The sequence below is a fragment of the Salvelinus fontinalis genome, chromosome 5 (genome assembly GCF_029448725.1).
Source record: "Salvelinus fontinalis isolate EN_2023a chromosome 5, ASM2944872v1, whole genome shotgun sequence".
NCBI classification, from domain to species: Eukaryota; Metazoa; Chordata; class Actinopteri; order Salmoniformes; family Salmonidae; genus Salvelinus; species Salvelinus fontinalis.
Window position 1 is genome coordinate 63,229,760 of NC_074669.1, and position 21,804 is coordinate 63,251,563.

The window sequence follows — 21,804 nt, forward strand, 5'->3', positions numbered from 1 at the left end:
CTGGCTGTTGTCATAAGTGTACCGGCGTCGGGCTGCAGCCATAAGAAGTTAAACCCTTCGAGCGTTGCTTTAGCAGTATGCTTAGGGTCATTGTCCTGCTGGAAGGTGAACCTCCGTCCCAGTCTCAAATCTCTGGAAGACAGAAACAGGTTTCCCCTTCAAGAATTTCCCTGTATTTAGTGCCACCACCATGCTTCACTGTGGGGATGGTGTTCTCGGGGTGATGAGCGGTGTTGGGTTTGTGCCAGAAATAGCGTTTTCCTTGTTTGCCAAAAAGCTACATTTTAGTCTCATCTGACCAGAGTACCTTCTTCCATATGTTTGGGGAGTCTCCCATATGCCTTTTGGCGAACACCAAATGTGTTTGCTTATTTTTTTCTTTAACCTGTCTAGGATGAGTGTGCCGCTAGCGGCACTCCCCCCCCACCCCCACTGAAAAACCAGTGCCGCGAAATTCAAAATTTTTTTTTTTTTTAAATATTTAACTTTCACACATTAAAGTCCAATACAGCTAATGAAAGACACAGATCTTGTGAATCCAGTCAACATGTCCGATTTTTAAAATGTTTTACAGGGAAGACACAATATGTAAAGATGTACATCTATTACCTAAAAACACATTAGCATAATCCACCATCTTTTATTTGTCCACCAACACCAGTAGCTATCACCAATTCGGCTAAACTAAGATATTTATAGCCCCTAACCAAGAAAAAAACTCATTAGATGACAGTCTGATAACATATTTATGGTATGGGATAGGTTTTGTTAGAAAAAAGTGCATATTTCAGGTAGATGGCATAGGTTACAATTGCACCCACCGTCACAAATGGAATAGAAAAACTACTTAGAGCAACGTGTTTACCTACTTACTAATCATCAAACATTTCGTAAAAATACACAGCATACACGAATCGAAAGACACAGATCCTGTGAATACAGACAATATTTCAGATTTTCTAAGTGTCTTACAGCGAAAACACAATAAATCGTTATATTAGCATAGCACATAGCACATAGCAGCCCAGCATTGATTCTAGCCAAAGTGAGCGATAAAAGTCAACATCGCCAAAATATATTAATTTTTTCACTAACCTTCTCAGAATTCTTCAGATGACACTCCTGTAACATCATATTACACAATCCATATAGAGTTTGATCGAAAATGTTTATATTTAGCCACCAAAATCATGGTTAGACAATGTGAAATGTAGCTCAGCTGGTCAGAAAATGTCCTTGCGCCACTTAGACAGTGATCTACTCTTATACATAAATACTCATAAACGTGACTAAAAAATATAGGGTGGACAGGGATTGATAGACAATTTAATTCTTAATACAATTGCGGAATTACATTTTTTTATTTATCCTTACTTTTCAATACAGTTTGCGCCAAGCGAAGCTACGTCAAAAAACATGGCGTCCTAAGCCACTAAAATTTTTCGACAGAAACACGATTTATCATAATAAAAATGTCCTACTTTGAGCTGTTCTTCCATCAGTATCTTGGGCAAAGGATCCTTTCTTGGGAGTAATCGTCTTTTGGTGGAAAGCTGTCCTCTTGCCATGTGGAAATGCCAACTGCGTTCGGGATGAACTGGAAGCGTGCCCAGCTATTCACAGCGTTAAAGAAATAAATGTCCCAAAATCGCACTAAACGGATATAAATTGCTATAAAACGCTTTAAATTAACTACCTTATGATGTTTTTAACTCCTATAACGAGTAAAAACATGACCGGAAAAATATAACAGGCTAAACTAACGCTTGGAAAAATAGCAGGTCGATGTCCTCCACGCGCATTACGCAGCTGCAAAGGAGCTCCTACCTACAGGGTTTTTTTTATTTATAGGGCCTGTGAACGCGCAATCGACCCCATTCAAATCGTCATCACGTAAAGGCATCCAGGGGAAGACGTAAGCAGTGTCCGTATAGTCATAGCAATAACAGTGCCCTTTTAACTGACTCCAGAACAGTGGCCAAAATTTCTGAAATCTGACTCCATGTCAGGGAAATTGCTGTAGAATGGGCTCTGTTCCACTTAGAGACAAAATTTCAACTCCTATAGAAACTATAGACTGTTTTCTATCCAATAATAATAATAATATGCATATTGTACGATCAAGGATTTTGTGGGAAGCCGTTTCAAAAATTACACGATTAGCATAAATAGTCACAACAGCGCCCCCATCCTCAACAGGTTTTAAGCAATGTTTTTTTTGGCCACTCTTCCGTAAAGCCCAGCTCTGTGGAGTGTACAGCTTAAAGTGGTCCTATGGACAGATACTCCAATCTCCGCTGTGGAGCTTTGCAGCTCCTTCAGGGTTATCTTTGGTCTCTTTGTTGCCTCTCTGATTAATGCCCTCCTTGCCTGGTCTGTGAGTTTTGGTGGTTTGTTGGCAGGTTTGTTGTGGTGCCATATTCTCTCCATTTTTTATTAATAGGTTTAACGGTGCTCCGTGGGATGTTCAAATTTTCAGATATTCTTTTATAACCCAAACCTGATCTGTACTTCTCCACAACTTTGTCCCTGACCTGTTTGGAGAGCTCCTTGGTCTTCATGGTGCCGCTTGCTTGGTGGTGCCCCTTGCTCAGTGGTGTTGCAGACTCTGGGGCCTTTCAGAACAGGTGTATATTTATTGTCATGTGACACTTAAATTGCACACAGGTGGACTTTATTTAACTAATTATGTGACTTCTGAAGTTAATTGGTTGCACCATATCTTGTTTAGGGGCTTCATAGCAAAGGGGGTGAATACATATGCACGCACAACATTTCCGTATTTAAAAAAATAATAATAATGTATACAAGTAATTTTTTCCATCTCACTTCACCAATTTAAATTATTTTATGTATGTCCATTACATTAAATCCAAATAAAAATCCATTTCAATTACATGTTGTAATGCAACAAAATAGGAAAAACGTCAAGGGAGATGAATACTTTTGCAAGGCACTACTGTATATGATCCCAATGCCCCAGGACAGTGATTGGGGACATTGCCCTGTAGGGCGCCGTCTTTCAGATGGGATGTTAAACGAGTGTCCTGTCTCTCTGTGGTCACTAAAGATCCCAGGGTAACTTATCGTCAGAGTAGGGTTGTTAACCCTGGTGTCCTTGGTTAAATTCCCAATCTGACCCCCATACCATCATGTTCACCTAATCATTCCCAGTTTACAATTGGCTCATTCATCTCCCCTTGATCTTTTCCCCAGGTCTTTGCTGTAAACGAAAACGTGTTCTCAGTCAATTTACCTGGTAAAATAAGGATACGAAATAGAAGACACTGAAAGTCAGAGGATTGGCTAAAGCACATACAGATCTAGGACCAGCCGGGTGTATCTCTTCATACCTGTATACTTCAGATTATACCTGATCTAGGACCAGTTTATAGCTAGCTGTATCTCTTCATACCAGTATACTCCAGATTACACCTGATCTAGGACCAGCCTATAGCTAGGTGTATCTCTTCATACCAGTATACTCCAGATTACACCGGATCTAGGACCAGCCTATAGCTAGGTGTATCTCTTCATACCAGTATACTCCAGATTACACCGGATCTAGGATCAGCCTATAGCTAGGTGTAACTCTTCATACCTGTATACTCCAGATTACACCTGATCTAGGACCAGCCTATAGCTAGGTGTAACTCTTCATACCTGTATACTCCAGATTACACCTGATCTAGGATCAGCCTATAGCTAGGTGTAACTCTTCATACCTGTATACTCCAGATTACACCTGATCTAGGACCAGTCTATAGCTAGGTGTATCTCTTCATACCTGTATACTCCAGATTACACCTGATCTAGGACCAGCCTATAGCTAGGTGTAACTCTTCATACCTGTATACTCCAGATTACACCTGATCTAGGATCAGCCTATAGCTAGGTGTATCTCTTCATACCTGTATACTCCAGATTACACCTGATCTAGGACCAGCCTATAGCTAGGTGTATCTCTTCATACCTGTATACTCCAGATTACACCTGATCTAGGACCAGCCTATAGCTAGCTGTGTCTCTTCATACCTGTATACTCCAGATTACACCTGATCTAGGACCAGCCTATAGCTAGGTGTATCTCTTCATACCTGTATACTCCAGATTACACCTGATCTAGGACCAGCCTATAGCTAGGTGTAACTCTTCATACCAGTATACTCCAGATTACACCTGATCTAGGACCAGCCTATAGCTAGCTGTGTCTCTTCATACCTGTATACTCCAGATTACACCTGATCTAGGACCAGCCTATAGCTAGGTGTATCTCTCCATACCTGTATAATTCAGATTACACCTGATCTAGGACCAGCCTATAGCTAGGTGTAACTCTTCATACCTGTATACTCCAGATTACACCTGATCTAGGACCAGCCTATAGCTAGGTGTAACTCTTCATACCTGTATACTCCAGATTACACCTGATCTAGGACCAGTTTATAGCTAGGTGTAACTCTTCATACCTGTATACTCCAGATTACACCTGATCTAGGACCAGCCTATAGCTAGGTGTAACTCTTCATACCTGTATACTCCAGATTACACCTGATCTAGGACCAGTCTATAGCTAGGTGTATCTCTTCATACCTGTATACTCCAGGTGGAAGCCTGCTGCAGACACACTGATGTCGGACTGGAAGGTCAGGTAGATGTTGTTGGAGGTGCTGTTCAGGAGCTGGGGGATGGTCGTACCTACAGAACATACCCACAGAGACAGTCACGTAGGAGTTACAGTAGGAAGGGTTTCCAGGGGGATGGTCGTACCTACAGAACATACCCACAGAGACAGTCACGTAGGAGTTACAGTAGGAAGGGTTTCCAGGGGGGGAAAGACATATACTGTATGTGACTGGAACGTAAAACATACCCACAGAGACAGTCAATAGGAAAATATCATAAAATACACTACACCAGGGCTCACCAACCCTGTTCCTGGAGAGAGACCCTCCTGTAGGTTTTAACTCCAACCCTGTTCCTGGAGAGATACCCTCCTGTCTTCTTCATCAGGTGAAGACTAGAGTCCGTCAGGTCTTCTTCGTCAGGTGAAGACTAGAGTCCGTCAGGTCTTCTTCGTCAGGTGAAGACTAGAGTCCGTCAGCTCTTCTTCGTCAGGTGAAGACTAGAGTCCGTCAGGTCTTCTTCATCAGGTGAAGAATAGAGTCAGTCAGGTCTTCTTCGTCAGGTGAAGACTAGAGTCCGTCAGGTCTTCTTCGTCAGGTGAAGACTAGAGTCCGTCAGGTCTTCTTCGTCAGGTGAAGACTAGAGTCCGTCAGGTCTTCTTCATCAGGTGAAGAATAGAGTCAGTCAGGTCTTCTTCATCAGGTGAAGACTAGAGTCCGTCAGGTCTTCTTCGTCAGGTGAAGACTAGAGTCCGTCAGGTCTTCTTCATCAGGGGAAGACTAGAGTCCGTCAGGTCTTCTTCGTCAGGTAAAGACTATTTATTTTTATTTTCTATTTAACCATTATTTTGCTCGGCAAGTCAGAGGGAGTCAGTCGTGCCTTTTTTCATATCCTTGAACTGCGCCGTGGGAGATTCTGAGAACTTTTCTCAAAGAGCATGCCAAATGTCGTCTCCCGCCGTCATATCTATAAGGACTTTTACTGAGTGTTTTCCGATCAGACATTATTATCAATTCCAAAATGGGAGCTTTAAAAGACTAATTCTGGAGGTTGTTTCACCTGAATAGCTGCCAAGCCTTGGAGCGTTGCCATCGACGCCGTCGAAAAAGTCCAAGGAGTCCCAGTTGTGTTCCGTGGCAAAAGTTATGACCTGGATCTGAAGAAAGGAACAAAGAAATACATTTAAGAGTAATAAAAAAAAATATCTAAGTTGAATAAAACAGTTGCCTCATCAATAATGGGATACATTTTAGCAAATTCCCATTCTAAGATAGAATTCCATGAAAGTTTAATTCTTAAACCCTTTTAACTATCAAAACTTTCCAACATTATATTCATAACGTTTCGTGCTGCATCTCTCACTTGGATGCCTGCTCCCTCTGGCACAGAGACCTTCCAGATACAGTTTAGATAGTTGGCGTAGGGCTCTGGGTAACCAGGAGAAAGGATGGTCCCCTTACGAGATGTCAGCAGCCCTCCACAGGGAACTGCACAGGGGGAGAGAAGAGAGAGACAAGTCACCCAGAGGAGACCAGGGGGAGAGAAGAGAGAGACAAGTCACCCAGAGGAGACCAGGGGGAGAGAAGAGAGAGACAAGTCAACCAGAGGAGACCAGGGGTAGAGAAGAGAGAGACAAGTCACCCAGAGGAGACCAGGGGTAGAGAAGAGAGAGACAAGTCACCCAGAGGAGACCAGGGGTAGAGAAGAGAGAGACAAGTCACCCAGAGGAGACCAGGGGTAGAGAAGAGAGAGACAAGTCACCCAGAGGAGACCAGGGGTAGAGAAGAGAGAGACAAGTCACCCAGAGGAGACCAGGGGTAGAGAAGAGAGAGACAAGTCACCCAGATGAGACCAGGGGTAGAGAAGAGAGAGACAAGTCACCCAGATGAGACCAGGGGTAGAGAAGAGAGAGACAAGTCAACCAGAGGAGACCAGGGGTAGAGAAGAGAGAGACAAGTCACCCAGATGAGACCAGGGGTAGAGAAGAGAGAGACAAGTCACCCAGAGGAGACCAGGGGTAGAGAAGAGAGAGACAAGTCACCCAGAGGAGACCAGGGGTAGAGAAGAGAGAGACAAGTCACCCAGAGGAGACCAGGGGTAGAGAAGAGAGAGACAAGTCAACCAGAGGAGACCAGGGGTAGAGAAGAGAGAGACAAGTCACCCAGGAGACCAGGGGTAGAGAAGAGAGAGACAAGTCACCCAGAGGAGACCAGGGGTAGAGAAGAGAGAAACAAGTCACCCAGAGGAGACCAGGGGTAGAGAAGAGAGAGACAAGTCACCCAGAGGAGACCAGGGGTAGAGAGGAGAGAGACAAGTCACCCAGAGGAGACCAGGGGTAGAGAGGAGAGAGACAAGTCACCCAGACACCAAGAGTAGAGAGAGACATCACACCAAAGAGACACACACACACACACACACACACACACACACACACACACACACACACACACACACACACACCGAGTGTGTTAGGATAAATACTGTGTGTTATGAGCGTGTGTGTGTGAATGCTTGGGGACAAGGTAAGGAAGAGTGAGATATGAGAAACCAAGTGATGCCTCCAGCACTGAGTTGCAGGGCCACTCGGGAGCCACTACAAGGGACTGGACAAGTTGTTTTCTAAGGTTAGAACGCTCTAAGATATACAAACCAAAAATGCCTCTCCAGGCAGGGTTAACATGAAGGGCAGCACCAGCCAGACAGTGAGGGACTATACTAGACATGATCTAAATCCTAAATGTCGGACTGGAAACTGGATAGGATGGCTCCATGGGGCTTCCTCTGTCCATGCATCCCTCATCTGTCCATCATCCATTCACCCCAGCTACCTGTTGTTCTCCTTGTTTTATGGAGGGTTACTCATCCATGCATCCCTCATCTGTCCATCATCCGTTCACCCCAGCTACCTGTTGATCTCCTTGTTTTATGGAGGGTTACTCATCCCATCCATCCCTCATCTGTCCATCATCCATTCACCCCAGCTACCTGTTGATCTCCTTGTTTTATGGAGGGTTACTCATCCCATCCATCCCTCATCTGTCCATCATCCATTCACCCCAGCTACCTGTTGATCTCCTTGTTTTATGGAGGGTTACTCATCCATGCGTCCCACCATCTCATCTATTCATGGGTTTCATCCATCTATCATTTGTGATCCGTTCACCCAAGCCCTTCTGACTAGTGTAGATCTCCTGCTGGTCTCAGAGGTTCATTATAAACTTCAGAGGCCCACAACCGATTACCGTTGATCTCCTGCTGGTCCCAGAGGTTCATTATAAACTTCAGAGGACCACAACCGATTACCGTTGATCTCCTGCTGGTCTCAGAGGGTCATTATAAACTTCAGAGGACCACAACCGATTACCGTTGATCTCCTGCTGGTCCCAGAGGTTCATTATAAACCTCAGGAGGACCACAACCGATTCCAGACCATAGGCTCTCCAATATTCGCATTGCAATGTATTGGTCAAGCATTGGAAGTGATTTGCTAGTGTGGATATAGGAACATAGCTATATATTTTACAGCACAGATCAAAGCATGTCACGTACCGCTTCTACTTTAATATTTGAAAGTCCTCTACTGCACATTACAATATGACCAGCTGTAAGGCCTAGCGTAGTTCAAACGGAACAGACATCCGTCAGCCACGGATATAAAAAACAAACACTGTATACTATTATTCATCTGAAAGAATACGACGTGTTGCTTCAGAGAGATAACTAAAATCCCAGCAGTTGTTCTGTTGTCTGTTGTCACCAGTTGCTTACTCATTTCATATCACGACAGATATCAGAATAACAGGGAATAATGATAATGACATTTTACATATACTCTCCTTTCAACAATGGAACACATGAAGATGTCATGGGAATGTTCCCGGAATAGAAATGACTCAACAATGGAACACGTGACGATGTCATGGGAATGTTCCCGGATTAGAAATGACTCAACAATGGAACACGTGACGATGTCATGGGAATGTTCCCGGAATAGAAATGACTCAACAATGGAACAGGTGATGATGCCATGGGAATGTTCCCTGAATAGAAATGACTCAACAATGGAACGGGTGATGATGTCAGGAACATGTGATGATGTCATGGGAATCTTCCCTGAATAGAAATGACTCAACAATGGAACACGTGATGATGTCATGGGAATGTTCCCTGAATAGAAATGACTCAACAATGGAACACCTGATGATGTCATGGGAATGTTCCCTGAATAGAAATGCCTCTTCCATCTTATCCAAGATAAGAGAGGAGAGAAACAAGGTGGTTCTTTTGTTTCCCTGTGGAGGAGGTCAATACTGCCTGGTTGTTCCCTGTGGAGGAGGTCAATACTTCCTGGTTGTTCCCTGTGGAGGAGGTCAATACTGCCTGGTTGTTCCCTGTGGAGGAGGTCAATACTGCCTGGTTGTTCCCTGTGTAGGAGGTCAATACTGCCTGGTTGTTCCCTGTGGAGGAGGTCAATACTGCCTGGTTGATCCCTGTGGAGAAGGTCAATGCTGCCTGGTTGTTCCCTGTGGAGGAGGTCAATACTGCCTTGTTGTTCCCTGTGGAGGAGGTCAATACTGCCTGGTTGATCCCTGTGGAGGAGGTCAATACTGCCTGGTTGTTCCCTGTGTAGGAGGTCAATACTGCCTGGTTGTTCCCTGTGGAGGAGGTCAATACTGCCTGGTTGTTCCCTGTGGAGGAAGTCAATACTGCCTGGTTGTTCCCTGTGGAGGAGGTCAATACTGCCTGGTTGTTCCCTGTGGAGGAAGTCAATTCTGCCTGGTTGTTCCCTGTGGAGGAAGTCAATACTGCCTGGTTGTTCCCTGTGGAGGAGGTCAATACTGCCTGGTTGTTCCCTGTGTAGGAGGTCAATACTGCCTGGTTGTTCCCTGTGGAGGAGGTCAATACTGCCTGGTTGATCCCTGTGGAGAAGGTCAATGCTGCCTGGTTGTTCCCTGTGGAGGAGGTCAATACTGCCTTGTTGTTCCCTGTGGAGGAGGTCAATACTGCCTGGTTGATCCCTGTGGAGGAGGTCAATACTGCCTGGTTGTTCCCTGTGTAGGAGGTCAATACTGCCTGGTTGTTCCCTGTGGAGGAGGTCAATACTGCCTGGTTGTTCCCTGTGGAGGAAGTCAATACTGCCTGGTTGTTCCCTGTGGAGGAGGTCAATACTGCCTGGTTGTTCCCTGTGGAGGAAGTCAATTCTGCCTGGTTGTTCCCTGTGGAGGAAGTCAATACTGCCTGGTTGTTCCCTGTGGAGGAAGTCAATACTGCCTGGTTGTTCCCTGTGGAGGAGGTCAATACTGCCTGGTTGATCCCTGTGGAGGAGGTCAATACTGCCTGGTTGTTCCCTGTGGAGGAGGTCAATACTGCCTGGTTGTTCCCTGTGGAGGAGGTCAATACTGCCTGGTTATTCCCTGTGGAGGAGGTCAATACTGCCTGGTTGTTTCCTGTGTAGGAGGTCAATACTGCCTGGTTGTTCCCTGTGGAGGAGGTCAATACTGCCTGGTTGTTCCCTGTGGAGGAGGTCAATACTTCCTGGTTGTTCCCTGTGGAGGAAGTCAATACTGCCTGGTTGTTCCCTGTGGAGGAAGTCAATACTGCCTGGTTGTTCCCTGTGGAGGAGGTCAATACTGCCTGGTTGTTCCCTGTGGAGGAGGTCAATACTGCCTGGTTGTTCCCTGTGGAGGAGGTCAATACTGCCTGGTTGTTCCCTGTGGAGGAGGTCAATACTGCTTTGTTGTTCCCTGTGGAGGAGGTCAATACTGCCTGGTTGATCCCTGTGGAGAAGGTCAATACTGCCTGGTTGTTCCCTGTGGAGGAGGTCAATACTGCCTTGTTGTTCCCTGTGGAGGAGGTCAATACTGCCTGGTTGATCCCTGTGGAGAAGGTCAATACTGCCTGGTTGTTCCCTGTGGAGGAGGTCAATACTGCCTTGTTGTTCCCTGTGGAGGAGGTCAATACTGCCTGGTTGATCCCTGTGGAGGAGGTCAATACTGCCTGGTTGTTCCCTGTGTAGGAGGTCAATACTGCCTGGTTGTTCCCTGTGGAGGAGGTCAATACTGCCTGGTTGATCCCTGTGGAGGAGGTCAATACTGCCTGGTTGTTCCCTGTGGAGGAAGTCAATACTGCCTGGTTGTTCCCTGTGGAGGAAGTCAATACTGCCTGGTTGTTCCCTGTGGAGGAGGTCAATACTGCCTGGTTGTTCCCTGTGGAGGAGGTCAATACTGCCTGGTTGTTCCCTGTGGAGGAGGTCAATACTGCCTGGTTGTTCCCTGTGGAGGAGGTCAATACTGCCTTGTTGTTCCCTGTGGAGGAGGTCAATACTGCCTGGTTGTTCCCTGTGGAGAAGGTCAATACTGCCTGGTTGTTCCCTGTGTAGGAGGTCAATACTGCCTGGTTGTTCCCTGTGGAGGAGGTCAATACTGCCTGGTTGTTCCCTGTGTAGGAGGTCAATACTGCCTGGTTATTCCCTGTGGAGGAGGTCAATACTGCCTGGTTGTTCCCTGTGGAGGAGGTCAATACTGCCTGGTTGTTCCCTGTGGAGAAGGTCAATACTGCCTGGTTGTTCCCTGTGGAGGAGGTCAATACTGCCTTGTTGTTCCCTGTGGAGGAGGTCAATACTGCCTGGTTGTTCCCTGTGGAGAAGGTCAATACTGCCTGGTTATTCCCTGTGGAGGAGGTCAATACTGCCTGGTTGTTCCCTGTGGAGGAGGTCAATACTGCCTGGTTGTTCCCTGTGGAGGAGGTCAATACTGCCTGGTTGTTCCCTGTGGAGGAGGTCAATACTGCCCGGTTGTTCCCTGTGGAGGAGGTCAATACTGCCTGGTTGTTCCCTGTGGAGGAGGTCAATACTGCCTGGTTGTTCCCTGTGGAGGAGGTCAATACTGCCTTGTTGTTCCCTGTGGAGGAGGTCAATACTGCCTGGTTGTTCCCTGTGGAGAAGGTCAATACTGCCTGGTTGTTCCCTGTGTAGGAGGTCAATACTGCCTGGTTGTTCCCTGTGGAGGAGGTCAATACTGCCTGGTTGATCCCTGTGGAGAAGGTCAATACTGCCTGGTTGTTCCCTGTGGAGGAGGTCAATACTGCCTTGTTGTTCCCTGTGGAGGAGGTCAATACTGCCTGGTTGATCCCTGTGGAGGAGGTCAATACTGCCTGGTTGTTCCCTGTGTAGGAGGTCAATACTGCCTGGTTGTTCCCTGTGGAGGAGGTCAATACTGCCTGGTGGATCCCTGTGGATTAGGTCAATACTGCCTGGTTGTTCCCTGTGGAGGAAGTCAATACTGCCTGGTTGTTCCCTGTGGAGGAAAGTCAATACTGCCTGGTTGTTCCCTGTGGAGGAGGTCAATACTGCCTGGTTGTTCCCTGTGGAGGAGGTCAATACTGCCTGGTTGTTCCCTGTGGAGGAGGTCAATACTGCCTGGTTGTTCCCTGTGGAGGAGGTCAATACCGCCTTGTTGTTCCCTGTGGAGGAGGTCAATACTGCCTGGTTGTTCCCTGTGGAGAAGGTCAATACTGCCTGGTTGTTCCCTGTGTAGGAGGTCAATACTGCCTGGTTGTTCCCTGTGGAGGAGGTCAATACTGCCTGGTTGTTCCCTGTATAGTAGGTCAATACTGCCTGGTTATTCCCTGTGGAGGAGGTCAATACTGCCTGGTTATTCCCTGTGTAGGAGGTCAATACTGCCTGGTTGTTCCCTGTGGAGGAAGTAAATACTGCCTGGTTGTTCCCTGTGTAGGAAGTCAATACTGCCTGGATATTCCCTGTGGAGGAGGTCAATACTGCCCGGTTGTTTCCTGTGGAGGAGGTCAATACTGCCCGGTTGTTCCCTGTGGAGGAGGTCAATACTGCCCAGTTGTTCCCTGTGGAGGAGGTCAATACTGCCTGGTTGTTCCCTGTGGAGGAGGTCAATACTGCCTGGTTGTTCCCTGTGGAGGAGGTCAATACTGCCTGGTTGATCCCTGTGGATGAGGTCAATACTGCCTGGTTGTTCCCTGTGGCGGAGGTCAATACTGCCTGGTTGTTCCCTGTGGAGGAAGTCAAATCTGCCTGGTTGTTCCCTGTGGAGGAGGTCAATACTGCCTGGTTGTTCCCTGTGGAGGAAGTCAATACTGCCTGGTTGTTCCCTGTGGAGGAGGTCAATACTGCCTGGTTGTTCCCTGTGGAGGAGGCCAATACTGCCTGGTTGTTTCCTGTGTAGGAGGTCAATACTGCCTGGTTGTTCCCTGTGGAGGAGGTCAATACTGCCTGGTTGTTCCCTGTGGAGGAGGTCAATACTGCCTGGTTGTTCCCTGTGGAGGAGGTCAATACTGCCTGGTTGTTCCCTGTGGAGGAGGTCAATACTGCCTGGTTGTTCCCTGTGGAGGAGGTCAATTCTGCCTGGTTGATCCCTGTGGAGGAGGTCAATACTGCCTGGTTGTTCCCTGTGGAGGAGGTCAATACTGCCTTGTTGTTCCCCGTGGAGGAGGTCAATACTGCCTGGTTGATCCCTGTGGAGGAGGTCAAAACTGCCTGGTTGTTCCCTGTGTAGGATGTCAATACTGCCTGGTTGTTCCCTGTGGAGGAGGTCAATACTGCCTGGTTGTTCCCTGTGGAGGAGGTCAATAATGCCTGGTTGTTCCCTGTGGAGGAGGTCAATACTGCCTGGTTGTTCCCTGTGGAGGAGGTCAATACTGCCTGGTTATTCCCTGTGGAGGAGGTCAATACTGCCTGGTTGTTCCCTGTGTAGGAGGTCAATACTGCCTGGTTGTTCCCTGTGGAAGAGGTCAATACTGCCTGGTTGTTCCCTGTGGAGGAGGTCAATACTGCCTTGTTATTCCCTGTGGAGGAGGTCAATACTTCCTGGTTGTTCCCTGTGGAGGAGGTCAATACTGCCTGGTTATTCCCTGTGGAGGAGGTCAATACTGCCTGGTTGTTCCCTGTGGAGGAGGTCAATACTGCCTGGTTGTTCCCTGTGGAGGAGATCAATACTGCCTGGTTGTTCCTTGTGGAGGAGGTCAATACTGCCTGGTTGATCCCTTTGGAGGAGGTCAATACTGCCTGGTTGTTCCCTGTGAGGAGGTCAATTCTGCCTGGTTGTTCCCTGTGGAGGAAGTCAATACTGCCTGGTTGTTCCCTGTGGAGGAGGTCAATACTGCCTGGTTGTTCCCTGTGGAGGAGGTCAATACTGCCTGGTTGTTCCCTGTGGAGGAGGTCAATACTGCCTGGTTATTCCCTGTGGAGGAGGTCAATACTGCCTGGTTGTTCCCTGTGTAGGAGGTCAATACTGCCTGGTTGTTCCCTGTGGAAGAGGTCAATACTGCCTGGTTGTTCCCTGTGGAGGAGGTCAATACTGCCTTGTTATTCCCTGTGGAGGAGGTCAATACTGCCTGGTTGTTCCCTGTGGAGGAGGTCAATACTGCCTGGTTATTCCCTGTGGAGGAGGTCAATACTGCCTGGTTGTTCCCTGTGGAGGAGGTCAATACTGCCTGGTTGTTCCCTGTGGAGGAGATCAATACTGCCTGGTTGTTCCTTGTGGAGGAGGTCAATACTGCCTGGTTGATCCCTTTGGAGGAGGTCAATACTGCCTGGTTGTTCCCTGTGAGGAGGTCAATTCTGCCTGGTTGTTCCCTGTGGAGGAAGTCAATACTGCCTGGTTGTTCCCTGTGGAGGAGGTCAATACTGCCTGGTTGTTCCCTGTGGAGGAGGTCAATACTGCCTGGTTGTTCCCTGTGGAGGAGGTCAATACTGCCTGGTTGTTCCCTGTGGAGGAGGTCAATACTGCCTTGTTGTTCCCTGTGGAGGAGGTCAATACTGCCTGGTTGATCCCTGTGGAGAAGGTCAATACTGCCTGGTTGTTCCCTGTGTAGGAGGTCAATACTGCCTGGTTGTTCCCTGTGGAGGAGGTCAATACTGCCTGGTTGTTCCCTGTGGAGGAGGTCAATACTGCCTGGTTGTTCCCTGTGGAGGAGGTCAATACTGCCTTGTTGTTCCCTGTGGAGGAGGTCAATACTGCCTGGTTGATCCCTGTGGAGAAGGTCAATACTGCCTGGTTGTTCCCTGTGTAGGAGGTCAATACTGCCTGGTTGTTCCCTGTGGAGGAGGTCAATACTGCCTGGTTGTTCCCTGTGGAGGATGTCAATACTGCCTGGTTATTCCCTGTGGAGGAAGTCAATACTGCCTGGTTGTTCCCTGTGGAGGAGAACAATACTGCCTGGTTGTTCTCTGTGGAGGAGGTCAATACTGCCTGGTTGTTCCCTGTGGAGGAGGTCAATACTAACTGGTTGTTCCCTGTGCAGGAGATCAATACTGCCTGGTTGTTCCCTGTGCAGGAGGTCAATACTGGTTGATCCCTGTGGAGGAGGTCAATAGTGGTTGATCCCTGTGGAGGAGGTCAATACTGCCTGGTTGTTCCCTGTGGAGGAGGTCAATACTAACTGGTTGATCCCTGTGCAGGAGGTCAATACTGGTTGATCCCTGTGGAGGAGGTCAATACTGGTTGATCCCTGTGGAGGAGGTCAATACTGCCTGGTTGTTCCCTGTGGAAGAGGTCAATACTAACTGGTTGATCCCTGTGCAGGAGGTCAATACTGGTTGATCCCTGTGGAGGAGGTCAATACTGGTTGATCCCTGTGGCGGAGGTCAATACTGCCTGGTTGAATGTTGGCCAGCTGTTGTATTCACCAGCTAACCTCAGTGGAGAGCAGAGCTGTCAATATCCAAGGGAAACCCACAGGGAAACCCACAGGGAAACTCACAGGGAAACTTACAGGGAAACTCACAGGGAAACCAATAGGGAAACTCACAGGGAAACTCACAGGGAAACCCACAGGGAAATAGGGAAACCCACAGGGAAACACACAGGGAAACCCACAGGGAAACACACAGGGAAACCCACAGGGAAACACACAGGGAAACACACAGGGAAACACACAGGGAAACCCACAGGGAAACACACAGGGAAACACACAGGGAAACCCACAGGGAAACACACAGGGAAACCCACAGGGAAACACACAGGGAAACACACAGGGAAACCCACAGGGAAACACACAGGGAAACTCACAGGGAAACCCACAGGGAAACCCACAGGGAAACCCATAGGGAAATAGGGAAAGCCACAGGGAAACTCACAGGGAAACCCACAGGGAAACCCACAGGGAAACCCACAGGGAAATAGGGAAACCCACAGGGAAATAGGGAAACCCACAGGGAAACCCACAGGGAAACCCACAGGGAAATAGGGAAACCCACAGGGAAATAGGGAAACCCACAGGGAAATAGGGAAACCCACAGGGAAACACACAGGGAAACTCACAGGGAAACCCACAGGGAAACCCACAGGGAAATAGGGAAACCCACAGGGAAACACACAGGGAAACTCACAGGGAAACCCACAGGGAAACACACAGGGAAATAGGGAAACACACAGGGAAACACACAGGGAAACCCACAGGGCTCTGGTCAGAAGTAGTGCACTACATAGGGAATAGGGTGCCGTTTGAGACGCCTCCTTCAGTCATAAACAACCTGATGCCTGTCTGCCAATGATGAACAGGGGTAGTCTACAGACAACCACTGAGTTGTCTACAGTCTGTATCTACCACACCAAGGACGAACAGGGGTAGTCTACAGACAACCACTGAGTTGTCTACAGTCTGTATCTACCACACCAAGGACGAACAGGGGTAGTCTACAGACAACCACTGAGTTGTCTACAGTCTGTATCTACCACAATAACCAGTCAGGATGTACAGAGGACAGTACATAAACCCACAGCATGATTTCTCCTGCCTCAGTGTGTCGTTTTAGCCATGCTGCAATGTAGGAGCTCACATATCTAATTATTGCCCCTAATCCAGTTCACTGCAATTTCAAACTCATCAATATTTTACAGGTGATGTCCTATTCACTACTCCCACACAGAGACAGACGCCGTGACACATCACAGAAAGCGACTTCACTGTTCATCTCCTCAGTCCTCAGGTGAAGCAGACTTGATGATGGCGCCTGCCTCTTCCTGTGTCACATACAAGCTATCAATCTCTGTCATAATCACTATGTCTGCTTCCCATATGGAACCCTATTCCCTACATACAGGTGTAGGATCTTAATTTGATCATCTTGTTGTTGCAAGAAACTCAAGTGTATTCTAGGTTCTAAAAGGTTTTTAAAGTTTGTATTTTCCACTTAAACATTTTAGACTTGATTTATCCTAACTAAAAATGTATCAACTCCTACAAAAAAAAAATCCATTCATTATAATCCATATAATAATTCACATTTCCTGTTGCTGCAGGATTATTTTCCTGCTGTGAGAAACTGGTCAAATTAAGCTCATTCATCTGTGTAGAGCTGGGACTATAAACCAACAATGATTGCCACCGACCAAACCGACCACTTATCGTGGACATTTGTTGATATCCTTCATTTTACCATAAATAACCTATAGGGTCCTACTAGAGAAATGTTCAGTTTGAAATGAAATACATTTGCTAATATGGGTGATTGTTAAAATGGGACAATTGATAGTGACAACATTGAAAGTTGTAGAAATGATATGGGTAATATCAAACATAACTATGCTGTACATGTAAGTTATTAATTTATCATTCAATTTATTGTTATTGTTATAAATCAGTCCATTTATCGCCATATGGATTTTTGTCGATATCGCCCAGCTCTAATCTGTAGTGCACTACTTTTGAACAGAGCCCTTACGTCACTTGGTGCACAATTGGCTCATTCATCCCCCTCCTCTCCCCTGTAACTATTCCCCAGGTCGTTGCTGCAAATGAGAACGTGTTCTCAGTCAACTTACCTGGTAAAATAACGGTAAAATAAAAAAATAAAAAAATAAATAATAGGGAATAGGGTGCAGCCTTCATCACTATAGGTACCCTTCAGCACGTCTTGTCACACATCCTTTGACAGATGACATGTTAAGCCTTCAATGAAGAGATGAATGTTAACATGAGCACCAGGTGAAGTGCGTTCATATGTATGAACCTATATACAGTTTGTAACAAGGGTTTGATATTCACTTTCTTCTTTGGACAAGTAAGACAGTATTTTTTTTTTGTGACACTATTTTTTTTACATATTTGTAGGATGCAAGGAACCATGTTACACAATACAATGCATTACTATATTTTTACCATAGAGAATCAGACAGAAATGTAGTCTATACTCTGCCTATTGGCTTCTTTCATACCTCCTGTCTCAAAATACAACACTGCCCCTTTAAGGCTCTCCCGGAGGATGATTGGCCACCCTTGGTAGCCTATGAAATAATTCCATCCAGGGCTTGAAATTAAAGGGTGTCCAGTTGTCCCTGGAGACGATGGAAAACATGTCTACAGTTGAAAACAGACTCTGGGACAGTTCTGGGACGACAGATCCCAAATTGATACCGATTGATGTTCTGGTGCCGTTTGGTCAATTTAAAGTATTGATTTGGGATTTATTCGTGGATGAATGAAACAGTTTTTTTCTGTGTGAATTGTGATGTTTTATTTGTGCTTACCATGACTGTGTTTTTTTATTCTAATGTGTAGATACAGTTGAAGTGGGAAGTTTACATACACTTAGGTTGGAGTCATTAAAACTCATGTTTCAACCACTCCACAAATTTCTTGTTATTAACAAACTATAGTTTTGGCAAGTCGGTTAGGACATCTACTTTGTGCATGACACAAGTAATCTTTCCAACAATTGTTAACAGACAGATTATTTAACTTATAATTCACTGTATGACAATTCCAGTTGGTCAAAAGTTTACATACACTAAGTTGAATGTGCCTTTAAACAGCTTGGAAAAATCCAGAAAATTATGTTATGGCTTTAGATAGCCTAATTTACATCATTTGAGTCACTCGAAGGTGTACCTGTGGATGTATTTCAAGGCTTAGCTTCAAACTCAGTGCCTCTGAGAGCCATTTTTTTTTGTCAAAAGCGCACAGCAAACAAAAATGGTTTAATATGACAGAGAGATGAACGTATCTGTTAGAAATTAAGAAAGAGTGGAGATCTAAAGATGCAACAACTAGCATGGGATGCTAATATAACTAGGACTATCATCAACTAGCATGGGATGCTAATATAACTAGGACTATCATCAACTAGCATGGGATGCTAATATAACTAGGACTATCATCAACTAGCATGGGATGCTAATATAACTAGGACTATCATCAACTAGCATGGGATGCTAATATAACTAGGACTATCATCAACTAGCATGGGATGCTAATATAACTAGGACTATCATCAACTAGCATGGGATGCTAATATAACTAGGACTATCATCAACTAGCATGGGATGCTAATATAACTAGGACTATCATCAACTAGCATGGGATGCTAATATAACTAGGACTATCATCAACTAGCATGGGATGCTAATATAACTAGGACTATCATCAACTAGCGTTGGGATGCTAATATAACTAGGATTATCATCAACTAGCATGGGATGCTAATATAACTAGGACTATCATCAACTAGCATGGGATGCTAATATAACTAGGACTATCAACAACTAGCATGGGATGCTAATATAACTAGGACTATCATCAACTAGCATGGGATGCTAATATAACTAGGATTATCATCAACTAGCATGGGATGCTAATATAACAAGGACTATCATCAACTAGCGTTGGGATGCTAATATAACTAGGACTATCATCAACTAGCATGGGATGCTAATATAACTAGGACTATCATCAACTAGCATGGGATGCTAATATAACTAGGACTATCATCAACTAGCATGGGATGCTAATATAACTAGGACTATCAACAACTATCATGGGATGCTAATATAACTAGGACTATCATCAACTAGCATGGGATGCTAATATAACTAGGACTATCAACAACTAGCATGGGATGCTAATATAACTAGGATTATCAACAACTAGCATGAGATGCTAAAATGACTAGGATTATCAACAACTAGCATGGGATGCTAATATGACTAGGATTATCAACAAATAGCATGGGATGCTAATATAACTAGGATTATCATCAACTAGCATGGGTTGCTAATATGACTAGGATTATCATCAACTAGCATGGGATGCTAAAATGACTAGGGTTATCATCAACTAGCAGTGAATACTTCCCCTCCTAATTGCTCTGTGGGTTTCTGTTATCTAAAACCAGGTTTGATTCCATTCCCCTCCTAGCTACTCTGTGAGTTTCTGCTGTCTAAAACCAGGTTTGATTCCATTCCCCTCCTAGCTACTCTGTGGGTTTCTGTTAACTAAAACCAGGTTTGATTCCATTCCCCTCCTATCTACTCTGTGGGTTTCTGTTATCTAAAACCAGGTTTGATTCCATTCCCCTCCTAGCTACTCTGTGGGTTTCTGTTAACTAAAACCAGGTTTGATGCCATTCCCCTCCTATCTACTCTGTGGGTTTCTGTTAACTAAAACCAGGTTTCATTCCATTCCCCTCCTAGCTACTCTGTGGGTTTCTGTTATCTAAAACCAGGTTTGATTCCATTCCCCTCCTATCTACTCTGTGGGTTTCTGTTATCTAAAACCAGGTTTGATTCCATTCCCCTCCTAGCTACTCTGTGGGTTTCTGCTATATAAAACAATGTTCATTCAGACCGTAATTGAAACGACAAAACAACAGAACTCATTATGACGCCGGGTCGTTTTTGGAAGGTAAATCTAAACAGACGTTGGGTGATTGGCCAATTGATTCCATTCCAGCAGGTTAGTAAAAGAATAACTCAACGGGTCTACCTCTAACTTCCTTCATACTGAACACAGAGACAGAAAGATGGTGTCCACGACTTCATCTGACTCTGGGTAAGGAGATAAACTCCTGAAGTCTTCCTTTAAAGATGGAATCTACAAGTTCATCTGACTCTGGGTCAGTAGATAAAGGGCCTCATCTGACTCTGGGTCAGTAGATAAAGGGCTTCATCTGACTCTGGGTCAGTAGATAAAGGGCTTCATCTGACTCTGGGTCAGTAGATAAAGGGCTTCATCTGACTCTGGGTCAGTAGATAAAGGGCTTCATCTGACTCTGGGTCAGTAGATAAAGGGCCTCATCTGACTCTGGGTCAGTAGATAAAGTGCCTCATCTGACTCTGGGTCAGTAGATAAAGGGCCTCATCTGACTCTGGGTCAGTAGATAAAGGGCTTCATCTGACTCTGGGTCAGTAGATAAAGGGCCTCATCTGACCCTGGGTCAGTAGATAAAGGGCCTCATCTGACTCTGGGTCAGTAGATAAAGGGCTTCATCTGACTCTGGGTCAGTAGATCAAATCAAATCAAGTTTATTTTATATAGCCCTTCGTACATCAGCTAATATCTCGAAGTGCTGTACAGAAACCCAGCCTAAAACCCCAAACAGCAAGCAATGCAGGTGTAGAAGCACGTTATCTAGATAAAGGGCCTCATCTGACTCTGGGTCAGTAGATAAAGGGCTTCATCGGACTCTGGGGAAGGAGATAAAGGGCTTCATCTGACTCTGGGTCAGTAGATAAAAGGCCTCATCTGACTCTGGGTCAGTAGATAAAAGGCCTCATCTGACTCTGGGTCAGTAGATAAAGGGCTTCATCTGACTCTGGGTCAGTAGATAAAGGGCTTCATTGCCAAAATCCTGAAGTGAGAGAGAAGCTCCATCTAACGTCTTTAATGAAATAAATGGTCTGCTCTCCAACTTTATTTAGAATGGAAAGACCTCAAGATCAAATGGAGTGTTTTCCACTTCCCCCGTCTAAAGCGAGAAGTCTTGGATTACATTTACAGCTAGCACTGTGATGCAGTGCCCTAGACTACTGCGCCACCCGGGAGGTTACCTCACGTGAAGAAGTATTACTGGGCAGCCCAACAATGTGTTCACTTTAACAATGGACAGACAGCACACTATCCTTGGGCAATGGAGGAGTATCGAACCCATTAATGCAATACTTTATCATCTGAAATATATTCACTACTTCGGGTCCAAGGCATTGAATCATTATTTTTTGGGGGGAGGGGGCAATCCAATGATTCTCAATTCCTTTCCTATTTGGGAAAATGTACATCAATTCATGAGGTGGAAATAACCAATTTCGCCAGGCACCCCTAGGTCTGTGACTGTGTGGTTTGGGTCGGTGGAACTAGGTCTGTGACTGTGTGGTTTGGGTCGGTGGAGCTAGGTCTGTGACCGTGTGGTTTGGGTCGGTGGAGCTAGGTCTG

General features: G+C 45.8%; 1 protein-coding gene across 1 annotated transcript in view; it reads right to left on the reverse strand.

The window, feature by feature from the left end:
- The window catches only part of LOC129856014 (CUB and sushi domain-containing protein 3-like), a 749,171-nt gene that overhangs the window by 204,475 nt on the left and 522,892 nt on the right, over positions 1 to 21,804 (reverse strand). Inside the window, exons 61-63 of the mRNA XM_055924143.1 lie at positions 5,989 to 6,113; positions 5,686 to 5,782; positions 4,594 to 4,698 (exon numbers count right to left, since the gene is read on the reverse strand). Coding sequence (XP_055780118.1) covers positions 4,594 to 4,698; positions 5,686 to 5,782; positions 5,989 to 6,113 — 327 coding nt within the window. The remainder of the gene's footprint in view (positions 1 to 4,593; positions 4,699 to 5,685; positions 5,783 to 5,988; positions 6,114 to 21,804) is intronic.